This window comes from Gadus chalcogrammus, chromosome 2 (genome assembly GCF_026213295.1).
Source record: "Gadus chalcogrammus isolate NIFS_2021 chromosome 2, NIFS_Gcha_1.0, whole genome shotgun sequence".
NCBI classification, from domain to species: Eukaryota; Metazoa; Chordata; class Actinopteri; order Gadiformes; family Gadidae; genus Gadus; species Gadus chalcogrammus.
Genome location: NC_079413.1, coordinates 10,242,225 through 10,251,856, shown reverse-complemented (window position 1 = coordinate 10,251,856; position 9,632 = coordinate 10,242,225). Strand labels below are relative to the sequence as shown.

At 43.8% G+C, this 9,632-nt stretch overlaps 1 protein-coding gene across 1 annotated transcript; it reads right to left on the bottom strand.

The window, feature by feature from the left end:
* Positions 1-2,381: 2,381 nt before the first annotated feature.
* On the bottom strand, positions 2,382-8,233 carry hspbp1 (HSPA (heat shock 70kDa) binding protein, cytoplasmic cochaperone 1). Its single transcript, XM_056579768.1, has 8 exons — positions 8,024-8,233; positions 7,657-7,778; positions 7,073-7,292; positions 4,341-4,565; positions 4,100-4,255; positions 3,764-3,860; positions 3,262-3,373; positions 2,382-2,937 (listed from the first exon to the last, which is right to left on the bottom strand). Exons 2-8 carry the CDS (start codon positions 7,774-7,776, stop codon positions 2,857-2,859), a joined length of 1,011 nt encoding a protein of 336 aa, XP_056435743.1. The 5' UTR covers positions 7,777-7,778; positions 8,024-8,233; the 3' UTR covers positions 2,382-2,856.
* Between the last annotated feature and the right edge of the window lie 1,399 nt (positions 8,234-9,632).

Genomic DNA, 9,632 nt, shown 5'->3' with positions numbered 1-9,632 from the left:
ACTCCGATGGCTCCCAGGCGGTCAGCGGATCAAGTAAAAATGAAGTATAAAAACATACAAACTGGTAAGCTTTTCCCACCATCGTATTGGTATACATTTAAATAAGCCCTTTTTTTAAGCCAATCGTGAAAAGGCAGACAGTTGGCCGACTGGATCTGGCCCTCAAATTGTCTTGACCCCGATGGAGGGGCTGTTAATAGACATAAATTCAGGGCGCCCTGGCATGGAGGGGGTACCTGGAGGTAGGCCTACCTCCTCAGAGAGTCAGGGGCCATGTGAGGGTACTGGTTGAATGTAGGTTTTTGTGTTTTTCTTGTATTTTAGATTTAGTTTGCCTTCGAAGTAACACATGCAAATCATGTGCGTGCCACAGCGCATATGTTCCAAATGTTTTTTTTTTGGTAACTGGGTAGAAAACCTAAAAGTGACAATTCATCAACTTCACAGAACAAGATGGATTAGTGCTTGTAATGAAGCCGCCGGCTACGATCAAACATTCTCCAGTGGATGCAAGTCCGTTAGGACTATTTTATACTTTCTGTTGTAAGCACCTCTCGGCATAGTACTCAGACAATATTGCTCTTTGTATGATAGGAGGTCGATGAAAATATTGGTCCGGACGTGGATGGGTCATCTGAAAGGACTGAAATGTGCTCAGCATCTCCAACATTATAGATAAAACTACCATTTGCAAAAAACTGAGGGCTACGCAAATAGTCTGGAGTGAACTTAGGCCAGGTCCTCGATTGGTAGTGTTGGCTATGTAAGGCTGGAGAAGGCTACTTAAATATATTAAAGATTTGCGCGAGAATCTATATATCTCCAGCAAAAAGTCATCCGATATGCCAAGATGCACGTATAATTTGCGCTCCGATATCAACAGGCCTCTCATCAAAAGGGAATGTCATTGTGAACACATGAAATCTGCGGTGAACGCGGGTTTAAATACCCGAAACCGGGTTATGTTCCAAACTTTACCCGCGCAAAACCTGCTCCGACCAGGTTTGATTCAGAGCATGTTTCTATAGTAACTAACATACCGTGTTCATTTTGGAACGGAAAACCTAGGGTTACCGCAAACCCTGGGTTAACCGGCTTTGTGGAATACCCCACTGGTAAGACAGACAGATCTCTAGTGGAGGAAACAATCAAGTCGAGTGGGACAGCAAAAATACTTGAGCACAATGACCTTGGGGCCAGACTTAAAGGTTAAAGAGCTGCTTTCCCATTAGATCGTCAGGAACTGACTTTGAGAAGACGGAAATTATTGAGGTGAGCACTAAACAGCAAAACACAGCCTCTATGGAGACTAGTTTTAACATTCCATTTTATAATCTCCTCATTAAGAGGAAAATCAGTGATTCCAGTTCCAATAATTTACCCTATTAATCTTTCAATCATCCTGAGTATCTTGCCATCTCCCTCTATCATTAGCCACCTGAGACCATCCAGACAGTCTAGTACTAAAATGTTACAATGAATAAAAATGTGTTTCATTGCATGTTGCCCTGTTGAGTACGGGTGTTTTTCTAAACACATATATTCACGTATAACGTGCCTCACTGGCAATACAGTTTGGATGTGCATGCCTGTTTTCAATTTAATTGAAGAGAGCGATATAGCTATGTCATGCCATTCACATTGTTGTGGAAACAACGGCACAAACTAAAAATACGGATGAGGAAAGTTTGGGCTATACATGGAATCGTGCACTCCTCTCCGTTTCTCCCGACCGTTAGATTAGCTATAAAGTTGAATCTTGCCCAATTGCAAGCAGCCTATTTAGGGGGTTTGTAGACTCAGGTTGATATGACTTGTATACGATGGTCCTGGAGTGCCAAACAGCCAATCAGAAAACAGAACAGCAAAACACAACATTAGAGAGACTCAAACCAGAAACAAAATAAAAAAAGATGTACCTACCTTTTCCCGTTCGAGTCTCTACAATGCTGTTGTTTTGTTATTTGTTGTTCTGTTCTGGGATTTGGCGTGGCCGTCTACCTGGTAAACCTAGCAGTCACAACTTGCTAGGTTGCGAAAATATTGCGTAGCACGTCCATCCTGCTCTCCCACAGTGTGCTTACGCTACAAGTGTTCTAAGGCAATCAAACCACTGGAACAAGCCCACGCGGTCGTCATGGTTACGCATTATCTTGCAGAGATATTACGTCACCATGGGAGAAGTGTTGGGGTCGGGCAATGTGGCGGAAGAGGAGTAGGATGAAGAGTTGGACGTAAAGCTTCATGTCCAAATAGATCCTCTGTACTTCAAATGGGTGCGGTGGTCAAACTCAAGCATTTCGCGTTTATAGGCTGGTGATCAGGCGGATAATTGAAAGGTGCAATAGAAGTCAAAACACTATGAAGCTTCCTTTTAGATTAAAAACTATATTTTAGAATGGATATTTTAACTAATGTCAATTGAATGATACAGCATTTTATGGGTTCGCATAAAAGGGTACTCGTTTATTTAAACATAAACATAACTAGTCATTTGTAAACTTAACTCATTGCATTAACTTGTTACGGATATCATGTTATGAGTGACTTAAGTGGGAATTTTGATTGACAAATATGTTGACACAAACTGAACATGGGGAAAATATAACAAGATATCAAGAAACTGGAAACAAGAAGTTACTTTAAATTCTACATCAACAGACATTTGACTCTGTATTTGCAAAGTTAAGGGCCAAACTTAGCACAAGCTCAATAGGTTTATACATATGTCAAAGACACAAGCCACCCTCATTAGCAGTCCATAAAGGCATCCACAGTGGAGGAAAACCTGAATGAGTCTCTCTCGTCTTTGCGGACGTCGAAACTCTGTGACCGGAATAACAAGCCACAGAGGGTTCAGCGATCCATTCCATTGTCGTCAGTCTGTTGCCCTTGGAAACATGTGGCCCGTAATTGCTTGCAGAAATCCAGTTCTTCCTGTAGCCAAAGGAAAAGATAGGCACTAGAGACTCAAACATACTCATCGTTATGTGGTTCCATATCATCACGTACAGAAATCCATCAGGAATTGTAACCCTATCCACAGAGGATTTCTAGAAGGTAAAGATCGATTTAGGATATTGTACACTACAAGTTATTCAGGTGTTTCGGGTATGTTTGACTCCCAGATGAAAGGCACAGGGTTATATCCGCAATGTTCGCAGACATTCCTTAACGTGCGTCCTTATCGTCAGTGAAAGTCTGCTCAATAATCAACAAAAAAATGTATTTGACAGGGGTTGCCCGGTAGTAAAGGTGTACCTGGCACTCTTCTCTTCCCTGGAGGTCTCTGGCTCTGTGCTTGAGTAGCTCATCCAGACCCAGATAGGAGCTCCTGCAGTCCTTCAGCCCCTGGGGACAGTCCTCCACCAGACTGGAAACATAAAGGAGCAGTATGATTCAACACCCTGCAGATAAACACATTCCATTTGGTGGACGCTTATGCAGAGGGTCTTACACTACCTATACAGATGCAACCAGATCCAAACATTGTTAGCAATCCAACCCCTAACCATGGTAGTCTTAATACCATGCCATCCTGGTTAGGCAGGATCACTTATTTCTACAGCGCCAAGAGCGCGCCAAGGGGAAAAGCCAGCTCGGTGATTGGCTCCCGCAAAAACGCGTCGGAAGCAGAGAGAAATGTATTGCTCTTCTCCAGACCCTTGCGCAGGGCGCGCTCAATTCGCCGGAAGAAAGGGCTGGGCCACCCGCTAGCATTCGGAGTGGGAGATGGAGACTTTGTACGAAGTGCGTTCCTCACCAGCAGAGGGCTCCAAGCACGTGTTCGTGGAAAGAGGAATGTGGCGACCGGAGCACGGACACCAGCTGTTCAGCCATGCCCATGGACAGAACTGTACCTAGAGGAGAGCAGGAGGGAGCTTTAGTAAGCTACGACCAAATTCGGGACCACCCTATCCACTACTTTACCTGCCACTTGCTGTTTTACCCAATTTTTCTGAAATATCACAACAGGGCTAGGGAAACCAATTGTAAATATTTATCAAAATCCTCGACACTGCTTATGCTAGGCCTTTGAGTAATTCTACAACGTTGAACGTCAACAGTCAGCCTTTCTAGTTAGGAGTGCTAGAATTACCTTTCTGTTCCGGGTGGGCCGACAGAAGGTTGAGCAGCAGGAAGGCAGACTTGGTCCTCAGCCTCTCGTCTTCAGACTGCATGCCTCGCATCAGCACAGAGAAGCCGTCCTGAGAGACAAACGCCCGGAGGCCCGCCTCCTGCTCTCTGACCAGACCTGGTGTGGGGGTTGGGGGGCACTGTAAGTACTAAAGAAGGCTACAAATAGTGGTGAATGGCAGCAACGGGGTCTAGGATCTTACATGAAACGGCGTAGAGGGCTTTTACTCGGACTGTGGGATGGGGGTCTGAGTCGGTCAGCCGAAGGAGCTTCGGGAGGGCGTCGATGGCGAGCAGGTGCAACTGAACTTCCGGCATGTTCTGGGCGCAGGTCGCGAGCAGCTGGGCAGCACGCCACCTCACACCGCTCTGCACATGACCCACACAGTGGGAGACGCACAGTTGAAGGCCCCCTAGGACCATCAGGTCTGTGCAACACATGACATAAGGAGTAGGATTACGCAGGACCAACATGTGCAGTTTAGTTATTAATTGCTATTCAGCTTTTATCCAATATGCATTAAAAGCTCATTCAAATACATGTCATCAAGGAGCAGGTACGTGGTTAGGCATCTTTACCCATGGATGTCGCTGTTCTGTTGCAAAATTTGGTTCTCAAGGGTATTGGTTACTCCAATACCCTTGTGCTAGAATGCTTAAGCTAGAGTTTGAAAGTGTCCAACCCCTCCCTTCAGGCCTCCCTTCAAAGCCAGTCCCCAAAAACACATGAATAGTTCGCTAGCTTTAGCAATAGGTCTGCCTAGCAATAGGTCTGCCTATTCTTGTGGAAGTCATGGACAATGAGTACACCAGCAGAGTGTGCGCTGGTAGCCGAGAGGCAACATTTTTTTGTTCGTTTGGCAGAGCATTAGATTTATTGATTGCTGTTGGGATGTAAACAAAAATTACAAAAAATACTTTTAAAAGGTGCCAATTACAGCCACTACTAGCCAGTCGCACATTGAGCTGGCTAGTCGAGACCGCGGGTCTCGATTTCTGACCCGCGGTTCGATACATCCCACGTTTTTTTTTAATTTAAAAAGCATTTTATTTAAACACTTATATAACAATTAACTTAATGTAACATTTAATAACATAATTTGGAACACTGAACAGATTTGAACAGAAAGGATACTATTAAAGTATAGCTAAACTAAGAAATAAATAACCAAAGATTGCAGTTGGAGGATGCTTGCAGGTAGGCAAAAACCCTCAACTAGTTTGGTTGGTTTAGTCAAATATCCTATTAGCGCTTCTTATTAGGCTATGTAGCTTAAATAATGACATAATCTAGCCGTATATAATGCAACATGTTTAATAGCCTAACTTTCAATAGATGGAAAAAAACATGAACGTCTAACATGAACGTCGCAATAACGAGGCATGTGTTACGAGTAGCGTATGTGTGCGCGAATGGCAGTGTGCGTATGTGTGTGTGTCGTCAGCGAGTGAGTGGACGAGCGAGTAGCGAACGAGTCCGGTAGAATAAAGCATCCATCCTGTAAATAATCGGTGGCCGCTTCATTCCGACCTATAAGCAGACAAACTGCCGGTCAAATCACACGAAACAATAGAGACAGGGATCACACAGGCAACTTTTTCGCGCTTGACCCACTCTGGATAAATGTCGTTCATATCGCATATGAGGACTTCGATGGCTGTGGAGAAATGCAATCCTCCGTAGCCACGGAGAGCTGTCATCACAGAGAGGGCATCTCGTCGCATACTTACGGCATCGATAAGAGGGGGCGGTGTCAGCAGACTATTATTAGCCAATTTCAATCAGACAATTTGACCGGAGAGTTAGAAAGGGCGTATCGCGCTTCTGCCTTCTCACACCGCGAGACAGGTACGTGGCTTTGAGTGTCGCGATTTCGGTTTCGATACGCGTATCGTTACAGCCCTAGACATTATGAATCTCAAAGGACTGCGTCGGGTTCTCCGACGTCTCGGGTTCTTCCACTTCAATCTGAAATAGACTGAACCGCGACATGGAGGAGAAAGGGATTGTTTCCCGCGATCGTTGCCCGCTGCCGAGGCAACACCGCCTCAGCAGCGGGCAGCACCGAGGCACCATCGCCCCGCAGCGGTGGTGCCTAGCGATGGTGGTGCCTCTCGGCAGCGGGCAGCGGGAAGCGGGCGGCGGGCAGCAGGCAGCGGGGCTCCGGCGGGAGACGATCGCAGACAGCCATCCCTTTCCCCTCCATGTCGCGGTTCATGTACTTCAGGGAGTCAAAGCCAAAGTTCCTTTTCCCCCAATTCCTTCTCAACCATGGCTGAGATAACCCCCACTACGAGTCTCGTTGTGGAAATACCAGAGACGTCAGACATCCAAACAACAAAGAAGTGTGCAACACTTGCGTTACAGTGTGTGTCATCACACACACACACACACACACACACACACACACACCTCATTGGAGGGCCAAATTCTCTGGTCGGGCAAGGCAGAGGAAGGGAGGTAACTTGGCCCCTTATGACGACATATGGGGCCAAATTCGAAATCGGAGCGTCTGAGCCACCATTTTTCAAAGGCGGAGCCGAATACCTAGTGCTCGTTTTACACCTAACGCCATTTCTAGCTAGGCAGGCTAGGGGAACTCATTAATGTTAGAAAACCTCATAAAGTCAAATTTTCATGCCATGGGACCTTTAAAATGAATTGCCGTCCCTAGCTTTAATGTATGCTGTGTTTAATGTTTGTCTTATCTATAAATCCCCAGAATTAAACCTAGAGTTAATAAAGTGAACACGTATAGAACCCGTCTAAATATCAAACCTAATAACCAAATTTGGTTATCAAACTCTCTATACAAACTATGAAAAATGGTTGTTGAGGCTTAATTTATTATTTGGTTACTCTTCAACAAAGCTTATCTGGCCCCATCTCCAACCCTCTGTGAAAAGGCATGTCAGTTGTTTCTCTTCGACTCACCTCTGGCATTGTCTAGATTCTCACAAAACTCAGACAGAATCTCAAGGGCCGTCTCCCTCTCGTCCTCTTCCTCCTCATCCCTCTGCCCCTCCTCTCCTTCGCACTCCTTTGTGTTCATTCCGTCTTTCTGCAGGACAGCCAGGCAACGCTTCATCTGCTCCACTTCATTCAGCTGTCCCTTGGAAATCTCAGCCAGCGCCCCCCTCAACCATTCCTTCCTCTGTGTGTGTGTGTGGGGGGGGGGATTAAGGAGACAGAGCAGAAAGTACAGGACATTAATAGGAATTTAAAAATATGTCTGAACATTGGGTGCAGTAGAAAAAAAAATACATGATGGCAGTATATGGTACAATTTCGAAACTATACATGCTTGACTGTATAGATGATACCATACAACCAAGCGTCCAGGTAAAGTGCAGATGTCCAATCTGTCCAAATGAGTCCAGAGGAAATTATCAAACATTTCCAATACAGGGAACCATTGCAACGATCAGGCCTAACAATGTATCGAATAAAGAGATGCGCTCAAAAAATTGCAGTTTGATCACGCAGCCTATTCAAACATCTGAGTGGTTTCTATTTACCTCCTCTGACATGGGGACGCTAGGTGCTTGTCCGTCCCCCGCAGCGCCAGCCTCCACAGCCAACCGCAAAACCCCCTGGAGGTTGTGGGGATGTCTTCGGTTGTCCCCGCCTTCAGCCATTGCTGTAAAAAGTGAGATTAAATTATGAAATATGCGATAAATAACAGTCAGCATGTACGACGATCAGAGTATGAACAGGTTCCTAAAATTTCAAGCAAAATATTCTGAAACCAAATATTTTCCTCTTCGAATATGAACATGTTTTTGAATAATTACACACATCTATGATACAAGTATCCATCATTTGATCCTGTTAACACACGTGATCCAGAACGCTACTGTACAAACACCTTGTCTAGTAACTTACCTTTTAGCTTATCCTTTAAGATTGAGTCTAACAAATCGATGTGCCGTCAATGTATAATGTGTACCAGTTGGCTCCGCCTTATAGCTAACCAGACATACGAAAGTTGAACACACCAGAATGTTCCTGCTAACGCTAGAAAACACTCGTGAAACACAAGGAGGCTGACATGTTGGTTTTCTTCTTCTTCTTCTTTAGGGTTTATTGGCGGTTGACAAACCAACTTGTAGGTGCATTACCGCCACCAACTGGACTGGAGTGTGAACGAGAAATATTGCACTAAATAAAAAGGAAATAAATAAATAAATAAAATAATATAATAAAAAATGAAATAAAATAAAACAAACAAACAAAACTAGATTATTTCTGCTACATCTATTTCCCTTAGGAACTTAATAATGCTGTGATATAGGCATTGCCTGCTGTTTTCCCCAAAAGCCCTGATAACGAAATGTGTTCTGCCTTGCTTAGTGTCTGAAAAAGGTGGTCTCTCTGGGCATTGTACTCATTACAATTAACTGATACATGCGCAACAGTTTCTGGCTGGTAACAGGGTTGGCATTTCCCAGTTGGATGCTTGCCTATTTTATGCAATGAATAATTCAGACCTGCATGACCGATTCTGAGACGAGTGGTTGTATTTTCATCCCTACGTTTGAAGCCCACCTTCCTCCCATCACCAACGTGTCTTTGTATATTGTACAAATGTCTATCTGTTTCACTCATGCCCCAATGCTCCTACCATGTATTTTGTGCATATATCCTGAAGAAGGATTTTACTTCAGCTTTGCTCAGAGGAACCTGTAGCTGTAGGTCTACATGTGATATATTGAGTGCTTGTTTGACCAGAATATCCACTTGCTCATTTCCAGGGGAATAACCAGGGAGGAATTGATGAGAATAATTAAACTGTAGAACTATACTGTATTTGACATTATCCAACAGTTGCTGCTTTAGCATCACCAATCCATCCAAAGCTCATGAGATGAGACTCATTGTGTTCCCAGCAGTCTTTCAAAACGCTCTTTGCAGGATGTGTATCATAGTGCCCCTGAAGATTAACCCAGTATGCAAGCATTAACTTGATTCTTCTTATTTTCAGAGGCATTTCTCCCATCTCAACCTGCATTGCTGACACTGGAGACGTTTTAAATGAACCACTGCAGATTCTCAAGGCCTGCGCTTGTAACACATCCAAATTATACAGAAAGCAGTGTTCTGAAATGGGATCAATTAATAGTTTTTAAACCTATGTTGTGAGTAATAGAAAATAAAATATTTAAAATATTGTTGCAAGTGGTGTTGTTGCTGTATGCATCGCCTTCACATGGTTTTGCATAGCTGTACATGTCTTAAAGATATTGATGTGGATGGTTTCAACATTCTCATATATTCTCGTTTTTTACATTTCTCACAGTGCAAATATGTTTTTGAATGAGTTTCTGAAAATTGTGTTTTAAGATGGAACATATGTAATTATAATTTGTAAGCCCATGTTGCAAATATAACAACCAAAAAAACATTTAAAATGTTGATGCATGATTGTGGACTATATGGAAATAATTCAAGGTCTTCTGGAAATGTTTTTGGTCGCTGTGTCATAATTCAGCTT